General features: G+C 49.6%; 1 protein-coding gene across 1 annotated transcript in view; it reads right to left on the bottom strand.

The window, feature by feature from the left end:
* The window catches only part of EEPD1 (endonuclease/exonuclease/phosphatase family domain containing 1), a 140,860-nt gene that overhangs the window by 7,816 nt on the left and 117,549 nt on the right, over positions 1-15,495 (bottom strand). The window contains exons 4-6 of the mRNA XM_001169567.7: positions 10,650-10,760; positions 7,046-7,180; positions 4,114-4,252 (exon numbers count right to left, since the gene is read on the bottom strand). Of these exons, the coding sequence (XP_001169567.4) occupies positions 4,114-4,252; positions 7,046-7,180; positions 10,650-10,760 (385 nt within the window). The remainder of the gene's footprint in view (positions 1-4,113; positions 4,253-7,045; positions 7,181-10,649; positions 10,761-15,495) is intronic.

Below are 15,495 nucleotides of genomic sequence, written 5' to 3'. Positions count from 1 at the left end.
CCCCTGGGCTCTGCTTGACCCTTGTTGTCCCACAGCAGGAGGTGGCATTTCTGCCACACCTTGTGAAGGAGGCTTTAGGGAAAGCAGTTCATAAACGAAGTCATAAATGTATCCAAGACACTTGGCAAATCTTTTTTGCCTGGCCACGGGTGTGCTTCCGTAATAACAACTGCAGGGAAAGGAATCTGAAGGGAAGCCACTCAGGCCACCACCAGAGGGCGCATGTGCATTGCAGATGGCGCCCTCCTGCAGGAGGAGTGAGGACAATGGGTGGGATGGAAGGAAGCCTCTCCTGCAGGGCCACCCACACCATGGAGAAATCAGTGCCAGCTTGAATAATAGTCATGGCACTGTGCTGACCACTTCCTCGATAGCACCGCACTTAACAGCCACGACCCATGGGGCAGGTGCTGTTACCATCTCCCTTCTGCAGGTACGAAACAGGCTCCCAGAGGTGGGAAGGTTTGTCCAAAGTCACCAGGCCAGGCCTCAAATCCAGGGCTCACCACAAAGGGCTAGGATGGAAGACCACACGGAAGTGGCTGCTGTCCACTGCGACACCAAGTGCATCAGCAGGCACTCAATAAATATGTGAGCAACAGACAAGCGGAACCACAAATGTCCCAGAATTAGGGTGCAGTTTGATTTGGAAAGGAACAAAGAGAAAGATGCTACATTCATTGAATATCAAAGAAAACAAAGTTCCCATATAATGAGGGAGGTTTTCGTTGGGATGCAGGCCTGCAAAGGTCTGGGCTGAAAAAGACAATTCTAAAGCCAGGAGAGACGCTGGTGTCAAGGGTGAATAGAGCCAGCTCTGTGTAGCTTCAGGAGTGACAACGGTTCCCTTTTTGAATGAGCACATCGGATTTCTTACAACTCATGTTCTTCCGATTGAATCCGCGTCGGTGATGACATCAAGGCAGTTGTTGCTTCTGAGAATCCACAGGTAGATGCGCAGGAGCCTGAGTTATCTTCCTAAAAAGCCACCCACCTGGGCTGGACTCCTTTGTCGCTTCCTTGATTCCCAGCAGTGAGGGGAGAATGCTTTGGGCTGACTTCCTCAGAGAGTCTCTAGATTTATAAAACGCCAGTGACAACTACAGGAACCAGTCCCCACTGAGGGACCATCTGCCAAGATGTCAAGAGTTCCTACACACCCTGTTTCACTCTTGCTCAGTTCACAGAGGGAGACCCTGTCCCCAAGTCCTGGTGAGGTCTGAGAGAAGAAGGTTCCACTAGGGGACTGGCATATCCCCACTGACGTCAGCCTGCATGCACGTTCCAGACAAAGGCAGAAAGGCCCAGAGCTTGCTAACCACATCGGTTCTGTTTGCTCTGATAGAAGCTGTGGAATGAAGGCTTTGTCTTTGCTTTAGCTGAACCCCTCTGCTGACTTGTCTACCCTTGTTAGACCTGGGCAGGCTGAACCGCTTCCTGAACCCCTGGGTCTGGAGTGTCACCAGTTAACAATTAATTGGGTACTAGTTACAAGCAGGGGACACAGGCAGCATGAGTCACTGTCCCTACTCGGACGAGTCAAGGCCAAGCCAGGCTGTGGGTCAATAGTACCTTGGCAATTTGGAACATAACCTGCCCAAGGTTTTCTGCCAAAATCCTGACTACTCCCTGGATACCAGGGGTGGGGTGGGGGGATGGTGACTGCCTAAGGCTGTCAAAGAAGTTATAAGCTGGCATCTTTCCTTTCTGCTTCCACATAAAGTTTGAGATCAAGAACAACAGTAATGTCCACAGATGTGACAAGCTATCAAGTCGTCCATTTTACAGATCAGAGTCTAACTATAGGTGGACAATTTCCCACACAGCTGCTTCTTGGATAGAGCATCTTCTGACTGTTTTTAGCCTGAGGACTCATCCTTAAAGTAGAACGTTGGTCACGGCATATCCTGGTTCAAAAGAAAAGCTGCTGCACATCAATGTTCACAGCAGCGTTGTCACAATAGGACAAAGGTGGAAGCTACCCAAGTGTCTATCAGAAGATGAATGGATAAGCAACAAACTATGGTGGATGGATGCACAGTGGGATATTACTCAGCCTCAAAAAGTGAGGAAATTCTGGCCAGGCGCCGTGGCTCACACCTGTAATCCCAGCACTTTGGGAGGCCCAGGCAGGCAGATCACAAGGTCAGGAGATCGAGACCATCCTGGCTAACACGGTGAAACCCCGTCTCTACTAAAAATACAAAAAATTAGCCGGGCGCAGTGGCGGGCGCCTATAGTCCCAGCTACTCGGGAGGCTGAGGCAGGAGAATGGCGTGAACCCGGGAGGCAGAGCTTGCAGTGAGCTGAGATCGTGCCTCTGCACTCCAGCCTGGGCGACAGAGCGAGACTCCGTCTCAAAAAAAAAAAAAAAAAAAAGTGAGGAAATTCTGACACATGCTACAACATGGATGAACCTTGAAAACATTATACTAAGTGAAACAAGCCAGACACAAAACGACAAATATTATGATTCTACTTATATGGGGCACCTAGAGTAGTCACAATCACAGAGACAGAAGGTAGAATGCTGGTTGCCAGGGGCTGCAGGGAGGGGCACATGGGGAGATATCGTTGAATGGGTACCGAGCTTCAGTTTGGAAAGATGAAAAGGTTCTGGAGACGGATGGTGGTAATGTTTGTACAACAATGTCAATACATTAGTAGCACTGACTTGAATATATAAAATGATTAAAATGGTAAATTTTATGTTACATATATTTTACCACAGTAAAAAATCTTTTTTGTTAGAAATGCAAATTCAAATACATATATACATATATACATACATACATCTTTTGAAATGTGAGCCTACAGTTTGACTGAAATATTTTTGTAGTAAAATCTTCATGAATCTCCCAATTTGAGGGGCCAGTTTAACGAGGAAGTCTTAGAAAGCTAGAGAATATTGGTCCAGACTCAAAAGATAGAAGAGAATTCCAAGCCTCCAACTACAAACTCACCTAGACAAGGTCAGTGTTCTGAAAAATCAAGCCAGATGGATAAGATCACAGTCTTCACAGCCTTGTCAACCTTTTCTTTTGGTAAACCAAGTGCAGAAAACCATCTATATTAGTTGGGGCATAGCCCCCCTTTGTCCTGGAGTTCAGCTCCTTTTTTTTTTTTTAAGAGATGGGGTCTTGCTGTGTTGCCCAGACTGGAGTACAGTGGTGCGATCAAAGCTCACTGCAGCCTCGACTTCCTGGGCTCAAGTGATTCTCCCTCCTCAACCTCCTGAATATCTGGGACTACTGGTGTGTACCACCATGCCCGGCTAATTTTTTTCATTCTTTGTAGAGACAGGGTCTCACTATGTTGCCCAAGCTGCTCTTGAACTCCTGGGCTCAAGTGATCCTCCCGCCTTGGCCTCCCAAAGTGCTGAGATTACAGGCCTGAGCTACCGTGCCTAGCCAGAATTCTGCTCTTTTCAGTGTTCTCTTAATTCTTCTCATGTTTTAGAGTCAACTCGTGTACATGAAGTCCCTACTATGTGCTTGGTATTGCTGCAGACACTGTTACTTAGCCCTCTGGGTACTGCTATGAGATGAGTACTGTCCCCCATCAGATGGGGACCTGAAGTGGTTTGGTGGCTTGCCTGAGGTCCTACAAGATTAAAATCCAGCATTTCTGACAGGTTCAGGGCTTCTTCAACATGCTCTGTATCCCGCCAGAGAGAAAAACTCAATTCACCAATCATCAGCAATTTACCACTTCCCCTTGTCACCCCCGTCTCTCTTTCACAGGAAGAGCACATGCAAATCTGCAGGCGGCACCACCGGAGTGATGCCCAAGGCAGCTGGTCCCAGGATGAGCTGTCTTCGGGGAAGGGCATCATCACTTATATTCTTCCCCACTAATCCTTTCTATCTAAATGAGGCTAAAAAGCCACAGAGCTGACAGCTTGGAACGCATATGCTAGGTCCACAGAGGCACAGATGTGGCCGTGCAGGGTCAGCTGGGCTCCATGAGGTGCCAGAGGTTTGATTGTCCCCTGTACCCGCGACTCACATTGCTGACAAACAGCCAGCCCAAGTGGTCAGAGATGGCTCAGAAGAGGCAGCCCTGCTGCTCTGCAAAACAGTGGCCGAGCCACAGCAAAAGACAATGTCCTACCTTTCAGGGTTTCCTGTAGGGTCTGTGCAAAGCTCGCCAACCGGTGGCCATCACTGTGATTCTTGCTGGGATTCTCGCTCCCCAGGAGGGTCAGGGCTGCCAGGTGAAGGTTAACAAGGGTCAGGTCGTGACTTCCCACCTAGGCAGCAGGAAACAAAGCAACAGGGAGAGGCTCAGAAGCTCATATTTCCTGTATCCGTTACAACCGACTCATAAATAGCTTTGTGCACAGAGTTGACAATGGTAAACAAGAACAAGGCTGGCTCACACCCCCAGGAAATAATGCAAGGTCTTTCATCTTCGATTTTTCCAAGGCACCTGCAGGAACAAGGCCTATTTTGTTCTACCAGTCCACCCCTAACATCCCACCGCCTACTCCTCACTTAGAGCCTAAAAGATTGGGCATATCTGCATATCTGTAAATGTTTGAGTTTTTTTCTTTCTTTCTAAGCAGTCATATATAAGAAGGAGGTGGAAGGCCAGGCATGGTGGCTTATGCCTGTAACGCCAGCACTTTTTATTTATTTTTTTTTTTTGGAGAAGGAGTCTCACTCTGTCACCCAGGCTGGGGTGGAGTGGCATGATCTCAGCTCACTGTAACCTCTGCCTCCCGGGTTCAAGTGATTCTCCTGCCTCAGCCTCCCAAGTAGCTGGGATTATAGGTGTGTGCCACCATGCCCAGCTAATTTTTTAATTTTTAGTAGAGACTTCACCATGTTGTCCAGGCTGGTCTCAAGCTCCTGACCTCAAGTGATCCTCCCGCCTCAGCCTCCCAAAGTTCTGGGATTATAGGCATGAGCTACGTACCCGGCCACAACCCCAAGCACTTTGGAAGGCTGAGGCGGGAGGATCACTTGAGGCAATTTGAGACCAGCTTGGCCAACATAGTGAGACCCCATTTCAATCAATCAATCAAAGGAGGTGACTGACAGCTGGTTGTTATTATAGACTTGGGGCTTTTCTCCAGAGGGCCAGCCTGAGGTCTCCTGCCAGGACCCACCGCTGGGATGTGCCTCCTCCTCCTCCCTACACCTCCCACACATGCTCCTCTGTGTTCTTTTCTCTCTGGACCCCACTATAGCCAGATGCTGACTTTAACCTAATTTCAAACGTGTCCAAATCAAAAGCTTACAGAATCTGGCCAGCCTAGGACATGCCCTAGCCCTGCATCCCCAAGGGCAAGTGCAGAAACACAGGGTCAGAGTTTGTCTCTGGGCATCACAGCACTGCTCAGCTGCTCAGGGCTTAGCAATCTTGCCCTTCCATTTGTCATGGCAACCAACATCAACACTGCCACGAAGGGAAGGGGTATAGGGGAAGCCCCCAGGAAGTGGAGGGTGCCCGTCTTATCTTACGGATGTGGTCCCAGTTTGCCAGCAACCAGGACCAAGAGCTCTGCAGCTGCAGCTCTGCCTGCTAGAGAAAGCATCTTAAGGCTGGGTGGGAGGCACAGTGCCTGAGGAGATGAGCCCCATCTCTGTACTGCACCAACTGCCAGGCCTATAATGTGACATGAAGTACAAGAGGCCAAGTGCCTATTTAGGGGGCTGCTTTATTTAGAGGATTTGGGCTAACCAGCATTTTCTCATTATACCCTTAAAAACAGCCTGCGTTGTGGTAATACTGGATTATCAGTATCACCCATAGGGTTACATGGCCATAACCCCAGGTGGCCAACACTGGAACAGGAACTTGACATAAAAAAAGGGCCCAGGGTGGTGTTAGGAGGCTTAAAGGTGATACCTGGCTGACTTACACGTCAGTACCACAGATACAACCCATGGACACCCCCAGGTGTACGTGTGCAGACAGAGCCCCATCAATATCACAGACAGAGGAATGAGAGGGGCTGCTGGGTGCGACAGATACCCCCAGGGTGAGCACACACCCACCCTCATCAACTCACAGTGTGCAAGGTGGCACAGGGCCTTGTAGCCTCAACACAGGGGCTGCTCCCAACCCTCAGCTGGCAGATACTCCCTGGGCTGGGGTTTGAGGTGACTGTCAGGTTCAAGAACTGCTCTGGAGCACACAGAAAGCAGGGGGTCTCCATGCCCAGGAGGGGATACGCTTGCTGAGCTCCAAGGCACTGGACCTGCTTGCCTGGCCTGTGAGCTCATGGTCAAGGACCGCGGGGATAAGGCTCACTGACTGCCAACTTCATGACCCGCTTTGGCTTCTGCTGTCCAGCTGCTGACCATTTTGCGGTTCATTAACACTTCCCAAGGGCATCCGGGGAGAACCAGAGAGACTGTGCTTGATCAATCTGCTGAGCTGCTCCCAGATGCTGGGGGGACAGAGGCTCCCACATGGGCGATGCCAGTGACAGGACTGCCCCTGGCCCACAGCCCAGAGCTCCTCCTGAATCCCCTCCAAACCCAAACCACCCCTTGAGAGGCCTTTCTCCCTGGTAATAAAGGAATCGGGCCTGAGATGCAGCCGATTAGAAGGGGCTCCTCAGGCCAGTTCTGCTGCCCTTGAATCCAGCCATTCCCTAACACCTGGCCTTGTGAACCAGTGCCAGGAAGGTGAAGGATCACTGAAGGGGCTTTTGGAAAGTAGGCCATCCAGATAATCCCCCAAATTCTGTATGTCTGAGGTGGGGTCTAGGAATCCCTGACTGTAGGAAAATCTCCCCAGGAGACTCTAATGAGGGTCAGGTTTAGGAGCTATACCAAATCTCCCTCCTTCCCCTCTCTCCTGCTCAGATGCCAGAGTTACTGGGGCTGTCTCAAAATCCCTTTCATTCCTGCCCTGGACAAGTTCACCTGCCAAGGAAGCCCCAGGAGAGACAAAAATCTCCAATCATGAGAGGCTGAAATCAAGGCAAAAAGACGAGACTTCTCTTACTCATGCTATTACAAAATGAGCCCTTTTCTTTCCTTTTTAGAAAGAAGCGGATTCCACGTCACAGATGGCGTGGAGCGGGTACCTTGAACCGCCCGAGGTATGGGCTGGGGCCCGCCGGCTTCCCGTGCCCGTTGCTGGGCGAGCTCTCCTGTGAGCCCGCGTCTCTCAGCTCCATGCCGGCAGCCGCGTCCCATAGGAATCCTGCATACCCAGCTCCCTGCAGCGGAGAGGGAGACAGAGTCTTGGTGCCAGAGTCCTAGCGCCACCTGGGGAAAGGAGGCAGAGAGGCCAGAGAGACCGAGAGGCAGTAGGCCCTACTCTGGCTCAAGCTGTTTCTAAACCAAAAGCACACCACGAAAGCCACAGCCACTCTCCCTTGCCGTTCCCCAGCCCAAATAATTTCACATATTGCCAATTTCAGAGCTTTCCATACAGACAGGGTGGCCTGGGCTCTTCTGTCTTTGGGGGGAGGTGGGTGAAGCCCCGGCTAGGCACAGAGATATCTTCAGAATCATCACATCCCATGAAGTAGCAATTCATGCTCCCATTTCCCAGATGAGGACACTGCTGCTCAAAGAGGTTAAGTGACTTTCCTGAAATCCCACAGCTGATCACAATGCTGAGACTAAAACATATAACTCCAAGGGATGGGTTTTGCTTACTGATTAGCTGCAGCTTACAAAAATGGTGCCCGGCACCTAGTAAGAGCCCACTCAGTGTTTTCTGGGTGAGTGGAGGTCACAGTTGACCTAATGGCTTGGGGCTGCTCGAGGGCCCTCCGCAGGTGGATGGGGCCATGGCAGAGGTGTGAAGCTTAGGTCAGAGGTGCCAGGGCTGGCGGTGGGGCAGAGTCCTAGTGCCTAGTGTTAAACCCTGCTGCTCTGAATGTGCCTGCTTTGCGCTGCTGCCGCCGCCACTGGGGGCTTGTGGAAGAAGACACACTTCTCCTTTCTACCCCACCACAGCCTCTGCTGTCCATGAGAATGCTTCCTCAGCACCCGCTGCCTGGGAGCCATCTGCATGTCATTTGAGAGGCCAGCAGTGCTCATCACCACTCTTCCCCATTGCAAAAGGAGGGGAAGTGACTCTGCACAACCACCCTCCTGAGCAGCCACCACAAAGTCCCCAGGGTCAGTTCTGGTCTAAGCCACATGCCTTGTCTGAACATGTGTGTTTTTAGGAGGAGGGAGGGAGGGAATGAATGTATTGTATGCTGTGCACTTCTGTATTTGAAATTATCTCCTTGCCCACCCCCTGGAGAGTGTGCTGGTTTGAGAACGAGAAGACCTGGGCCTCAGTCCCACCTGAGTCACTTAGCCACGGGACCCTGGGCGAGCCACTCAGTTTTTCTAAACCTCAGCTTCCTCTGGTTTGGAGGGAGGTATGACTGCCCTGCTGGCTTTGGAGGATTATCTCTCCATCTGCCATTTCCCAAGTCATGGTGCCAGAGTAACTTACCTAAAGCATCACTCGAGTCATCTTCCGTCCAAAAGCCTTCAGGGGCTCCCCGATGGCCCTGGAGGGGAAGCCTCTGCGGTGGGGCCTACTCCTTCCTCTGCCTCCCTCACCTGCTCAGCACTGTTTTCCCCACCCCCACTTCCCTGCGTGCTGCTCCTTCCACCGCTGGTTTCTTGCCCCCTCCTGGGAGCCTTTCCCAATGCCCCTGACCTAGGCGCTCCCCTCTCCTCCAGAACAGCAGCCGGAGGAACAGGGTTTCCAGACAGAGAGAGTGAACTGGGCTCAGGTCCGAGCACCTCACATTGCAAAAGGGTGGCTTGTGGGCAAATCATTTCATCTTACTAGGTCTTCACCTTCACAGCTGGAAACCACCCCTCTGGCTATCGTGTAAGCCCTAGGGAGCTGGGGAGAAGATGCCTGGGCAGAATTTCAGGCATCGGAGAAATGGCCCACTTTCTTATGTTTGTCTAGGGACAGAGATTGAACATTTTCAACCTGCAGATATATTCTGTTTGATTCACATAGTGTTTAAATTTTTTTGGATTATCTGTTCATCTTTAAAATTCAGCAAATTTCCCATTAAAATGAAACTGGGAGGTTTGGCCACATTGGGCCCACAATACTGCAGGGTAACAACTGGGTAGACATGGACCCAGCAGCAGCCAGAGCCAGGCTTGAGCTCTCTCAGTCCACTGCAGGCGGCCAGCCTGCCACCTCATGCCCGTCCCGCCTGGCCCTGGCCTGCGCTATGTTCATGATGCATTCCAATGCATAGTATCTTTTAAAATCCTATAGCCACCCTATAGGTGAGCTAAGAAAGGGCTATCGCTCCCATTTTACAGATGAAGGAATTGAGGCCGAGAGGTTTTGGTGGATGGAACTCGGGTCTCCCTGCAACCTCATGTTGTTTTCCAATGGCCTTGACACCCTGACCTGGAATGGGGTTACCTGTCTTGCTCTCCAACAGGCTGTGCACTCCCTGCGGGAGGGGCCAGGTCAGGCTCCAGCTGGGATCCCCACTGTGTCTTGCAAAGAGTGAAAACATGCAGGCATGGATAGCTGGGGCTGTTTTTCTCACCAGTGTGTACCTGGCATGAAACAATATGCCTGGTACATAGCCACCTTTCATTAATGATTTGTTGAATGAATGCAGTGCTGAATGGACTATAAAAGGCTTGTGAAGCTCAGACACCTATATACATGTAAAGTGCGATCAAAAAAGGAAGGTGGTATTATTCTTATTATTTCCATGTGGACTGGAAGGGAGAACCCTGAACTAGATGCATTCAAATTCAGCTTTATCTCCAGCCTTCTCTGAATGTGTGCTGACTCACTGTCAGCTGCAGGAGCCATTTACACCCTCAAACATAAAACCCAGAGACAGAAGATTTACATGCACCTTTTTAAGTAGTAGCTAAAAAGAGAGTAGGGGCTTACTGTCAAAAAATGGCCACTTTTAATCCAGCATACATTTATGATTTAAGAGCCTACATTATAAACATAATCATATTAAGTATAAATCACGTGTTTGTAAGCATGTTAGGTATACTAGGGATTTAAAAATCTGCATTTATAGGAAAATTATGTAATAATACATTTTCAACTCCTGGTTATTATCAGGAGTCTGTTTAAAAATCTAAAACTCCATTGATGTTAAGCATTGCAAGGTGAATAAATCTGGCCTTGAATAATAATATGAGGGAAAATGTGTATTTACAGAGATTTACCCTTACCTGCTCATATGGGTGATACTGATGAAAGAAAATTCAAAACCAAAATCTGCTGAACATTTCAATAGAACATTTCTATGTTGAAATTATGTGCATAATTTCTACCACTAGAAGCAAATACTTCATGTGTGAACTAAGGTGAATCTGAAGTTTTCAGTCAACGAGTAATGAGCTCTGCACAAACTTGGCAGAAGACAGAACTGTGGCGAAGGGATTAGAAGGACAAAGGACAGAAATACCCATTTGTTGCCTTTCTCCCCTCCTCTCCTCTCAACACCCTAAGCTCTCATTTCCGTCTTGGCAGGAGTCCATTCCCAATCTAAACGTGAACCGAAAACCAGGGCATTTGGAAATGAATGGCAAGGATTTAAAAATTGGGCAGAAATACAAAATTGAACCGGGGATATTGGCAAAGGAAATTTTTAAATGCCCTTGATTAGGGGAAAAGTATGTATAAATTAAATGAAGGGAAAGGCCAGGCTTTGCAGACGAGGGTACCTTCTGGAGCTGATTCGAGGGCTTCTCAGCAACAACAGCCTTCCAGCATCCCCGGGGCCCCTTCCACTTGCGGATGTTGGGCAGGGTCGGCTGGTTTAGCTCCGTGCAGAACTGCAAAGACAGAGCACAGGTCAGAAGCGTGGGTTCGCGCCTAAAGCAGTCCCGGCTGGCGGCGGCCTGAGAAGCCAGGCACTGCATGATTCTGAGTCATCAGCCTTATTCAGACACTGCTGAACTACATCCCTGTTTTTCAAACACTAGGGTTTGCAAGAGCCAGATGACTAAACAAGCACCACACATTAAAAAGAAAACTGCCTGTGTGTGAAACACCAAATTATCACCTGGGGACTCTCAGTTCACAGAAATTGATTCTCTCTGTAGCATTCCTGCCCAAACAGTTCAAAAAAAGTCATCAGAATCCTTTTCATCCTTGTAAAAGCAGCGGATTGAAGGTCCCAGGAGGATCTGGATCAGCGTCAAATCCAAAAAGGTAACAAGATGGATACATGGTGACTTTCTTCTTCAGGGCTCAGCTTACAGGGGCAAAAAATGACCTCCAGCTTCAACTTGAACCACCGTAGTGCTTGTCTTGTTTACCTCTTGCTGCGGAGAGCTGCTGCTGCACCCAAACACGTGCACGCGGCATGCACTTCTTTTGCTAATGCATGTTGCACCAATATGGCTGTAAAGTGACTGTCACTGAGGCAAAATAAAATTGCACACAGTAGGATGAGGAGTGGAACAACTATCCACTTCAAAGTATGGAGACCAGCTCCTCTAACTCATGCCTCAAACACAACCCCTTCTCTTGGGGTCACGCCCCCTTGTCCTTCACAAGCCTTGGAGCACTCCACTCGTTTATTTCTCTAACCACCCCTACGAGTGAGAGCCTCTTGGCTTCCTTCCAAGCACATCACCACTCTCTCCGCTTAAGGACTCTCATTCAGCCTCACTGAGGCAGCTTACACCCCTATCCAGAAGACCCCAGCATCTGTACCGGTCGCCAGCTGCTCTCCTGAGTTTTAAAAGCACTTCCCACTGCCTCCTTAACATCTCCACCTGGAGGTCTCCTTAGCCCCTCACAGCAGCAGGTCCCAAAGGGAACACATTATTCCTTTCTCCACCCAGTGCCCATCTTGGTCCAAAGCACTTCCATCCTTCCCGCTGCTCGAACTCCTTCCTCGCCTCCCACCAGCGCACTGATTCCACTGTCGCATGTGTCTTGGGTGCTTCCTTTCTGTTCTCCAGTCCCACTGCTGGAGCCTGTTTCAGAGTCCTGTCTTCTCTCACGGGGGTCACTGGCATAGCTTCTAAGAAGTCCGTCACTGGACCCACCCTGCAGCTATTCACTAAGTTCACTGTCATGGCCATGCTGATGCACCTCTCTGCGGTCCTCAAAGTGTGGTCTAGGGACCAGCAGCCACAGAATCACCTGAGAACGTGCTAGAAATCCTAGACCTACTGGATCAGCAGCTCTGAAGTGGGCCCAGCAATCTGTGCCTGAACAAACCCACTGGAAGATTCTGATGCACGCTTGGGTTTGAGAGCTGCTGTGGCCGCCCAGGTCCTCCCTCAGCCTCTGCCCCAGATCCTGGCGGTGTGTGAGCAGCCACCCTCTCAGCAGAGCCTCCCAACGCCTCTGCTGCAGAAAGCCACTCTCATGCCCCCTGGGCAGCCCACATACAATGGTTGGGAGAGGCCAGGGTCTAAAGGTCTGGTCTTTCGCCTCACATTGCTTTATTTGTAAGAGGGAAGATGAAGCACCAGTACTTCATTACTGAGTACTGAGCTAGTCATTTCTAGAGGGACAAGCGCTGTGGGGAAGATGAAACCAGGCAAGGGGAGGGAGAGTGCTGGGAGGTCTACTTTAGAAATGGGCTATTCTAGGAGCGATGCTGCTTTTACAGTTAGTCATGTAAGCATCTATCTTTCTCCAGCAGTGGACTCCACAGGGCAGGGACTGTACCCGAGCCTCCTTTATAAACCCCTACCTGGCACAGAGCACAGCACCCAGTGATGCTCTCAAGCATCTGCTGGTGAATCAGAAAACTGAAGGCAAGACTGCAGTCTTCAAATCTGTGCATGACAGCATGACAAACAAAGCAGGGGCAGGGAAGGGGGGGCGGGGATGCGGGGAGTCGGGGTGGTGGGAATTTCTCCTTAGGCTATTATCCAAGTAATTGCCTCCATTGTAACCTGACTCTTTGCATACAGATATGTTCTCTGCTGCTGAGTTTGTCTGGGAAGCATTCTCTCTGGAATTTGCTCAACCGTGACTTTTATAGGTTCTACTTTCAACACAGCCCAGAGCAGAGTGGCTGTGGAGAGAGTCACTGCTGACAGGGGTGACGGAGTGGGGAAGGCAGAGAGGGTGGGGTTTTACCCTGGATAAGTCCCCCTGGCCAGATGCTCCTGGCTGGAAGCCATCCTCAGATGGGAAATAAAACACTTTGGAAGATGCAGCCGGAATTTATCGACTGTAACTTTAGGGATCCTGCAAGGAAATGTACTTCACAAAGGGTCCCATTTCCTGCCAGGGAATCATTTGCTTGCTGAGTGATCATTAGTGCTGCATCCAAGAATCATTCAAAACAGAGCAGCTCTCCAGTGCCCAGCTGGTGCTTCACTGTTCTCCTCGCAGGGGGTCCCAAACCTGGTTGCTCATCAGAATCTCCTGGGATGCACCCTGGAAAGCTCTATTTTTAAGAAGCGCCCCCCCCAGCCCCCCACCAAGGGATCAGCCAACCAGGTAGATCAGAGAGGCCCAGCCCTGGGGGTGGAGAAGGAACACACCACGGTGCTGTGACTCCCTGTCTGCAGGCAGCTGTGCCACCAGGATTGTTCTCCTTTTCCAGAAATCTAATCTCTGCTAACCCCCAGGAGGACCTTCAGATACCTGAGGACAATTGTATCTCCCATTCATACCCAAACCCCACCCTGGCTTAGAAAAACCCCTCCCTGGCAACACCATTTTGATGGGAGGGGTCCGAAGTCTGAAGAGGTGGCCCAGGCTGACAGCACTGATTCCCATGCTCGTGGCTCTCACAGGTGGTCTTTTGAGCTGGTCACAGTGTGAGCACCAGTGTCACCTGGGAATGTGTTCCAAATGCAAATTCTCAGGCTCTACCCCTGACCTACTTAACTAAAGACTCTCAGGGGTGGGGCCTAGAAGTCTGCATTTTAACAGCCCCTCTAGATGACTCTGATAGGTTCAAGTTGATTTCATGGATGAAGAAAAGACATTCTCATTTTTCTTTGCTTTCTATTAATATTTAAAAACTTTTCACTCACAGGTAAGCTCTAGGAGCCCTAAGGAAGCAGAATCCCTGACCCTTAAGGGCCATCTTTATTCTGTATGCTTGAAGCCCTGTCCTTAATAACCTCTCTCAGCCCACAGAGCAGATCACCGACCCCTCGCTCTGCCTTCTTCTTCAGTATTTACGTTATTAGGGATAATTAATAACTTGAGCGACGAGGGAGATAAGTGTTTATGGCTACAAGCATTCTATGTCCTAATTTTCATGACCAGAGTTAAGGAAGGAGTAAGTATTTTCTTCTATTTTTAGGACTGAAAAAAGAATTGTTAACTTAGCTATCTGCACTAACTATTAACAGAAAATCTAAGGAGGTGAGCACCTTTCAGACGCTTGCTACTCAAAGTGTGGTCCATGGACCAGCAACATCAACCTCACTTGGGAGCCTGCCAGAAATGCAAACTCACAGGCCCACCCTAGACCTGCTGCACGAGAATCGGCATCATTTTCTCAAGACCGCAGTTGAGCTACGAGCTTCTCAAGCTGGAGAATCCTGGTTTAGAGCCTTCCTGTTGACCTGTACCAAGGCAGATGCCATTGCACGCACCGTCTTTATTATTCCTGGCACAGCCCACAGGAGGTAACTGCTACCAGTTATTCATGAGTACAGTGCTGCACAGAAAGGTTAAGCCCAAGCTCGAGTTCAAATTCAAGGTTACACAGTTAGCGGGAGGGTCTGAACCCAGGGCTGGTTCCTGCTGCTCTACTTCCTGGCCTCGACAGGTGGAACAGGGGAGGCAGGGCAGATTCAAAAGGGTTGGGGCTGGCCCCCTCTACTGAATCTTTGGCTCCTTTCTCCCAAAAATTTCAAAGGAAAACAAAAGCAGCCTCTGAGAGCTCTCAATCTGAACTCCACCTTCAATTGTTTTATTTAGAGCAGCTGGTTCTCACACTTTTTGCTTTGCCTACAAAAGGAAGAAATAATACTCTTATGTAAAAGCAGCCCACCAGGGCAGAAAGGTCAAAATAGAAGAGGGAAGGTTTGTGTTCATCACAAAGTGTCCCAGACCAGTCTGGCCTGCAAAGTCCAGCTACTGCCACCCCACCCTCTCGGGTTTCTGAATCCCCAGTGGCTAACTCATCACCTATCCCCATCTGGTTCTTGTTTTTAAAACCTTGGATTGGTGGACCCCATCCTGGATTGCCTGAGTCTGGTTCTTTGAGGTTCTGGCCAAGGTTTGTACTTCTAACAAGTTCCCCCAAGCAATTCTAAGGTACAGTTTGAGAAGCTCAGGCAAGGCTAGACAATTGCTGATTTAGCACTCCTAGTTTTAATTCCTGTGGCCTGGGAAGACAGCTTTTATTATTCCAAACAAACAAATACTATTTTGGCTCTCCCGGGACCCTGTACGTCAAAAGCCTCTGACTTGTGGCTGTTAACAGATAACCTTGTGAGGTAATGAATGAGGCAATATACTGAGCCCGTCACACTATGGCACACAGTAGGTACGCAATGGGCATTTGTTGAATGAATGACTCAGTGGAATCTCTCCTAGGGATCCCAGTTTCCCAGAATCAGTTATAAGAGCTAC

This window comes from Pan troglodytes, chromosome 6, assembly GCF_028858775.2.
Source record: "Pan troglodytes isolate AG18354 chromosome 6, NHGRI_mPanTro3-v2.0_pri, whole genome shotgun sequence".
Lineage (NCBI taxonomy): Eukaryota > Metazoa > Chordata > Mammalia > Primates > Hominidae > Pan > Pan troglodytes.
Note: the sequence above shows the minus strand (reverse complement) of the source record. Positions and strands in the feature narration are given on the sequence as shown.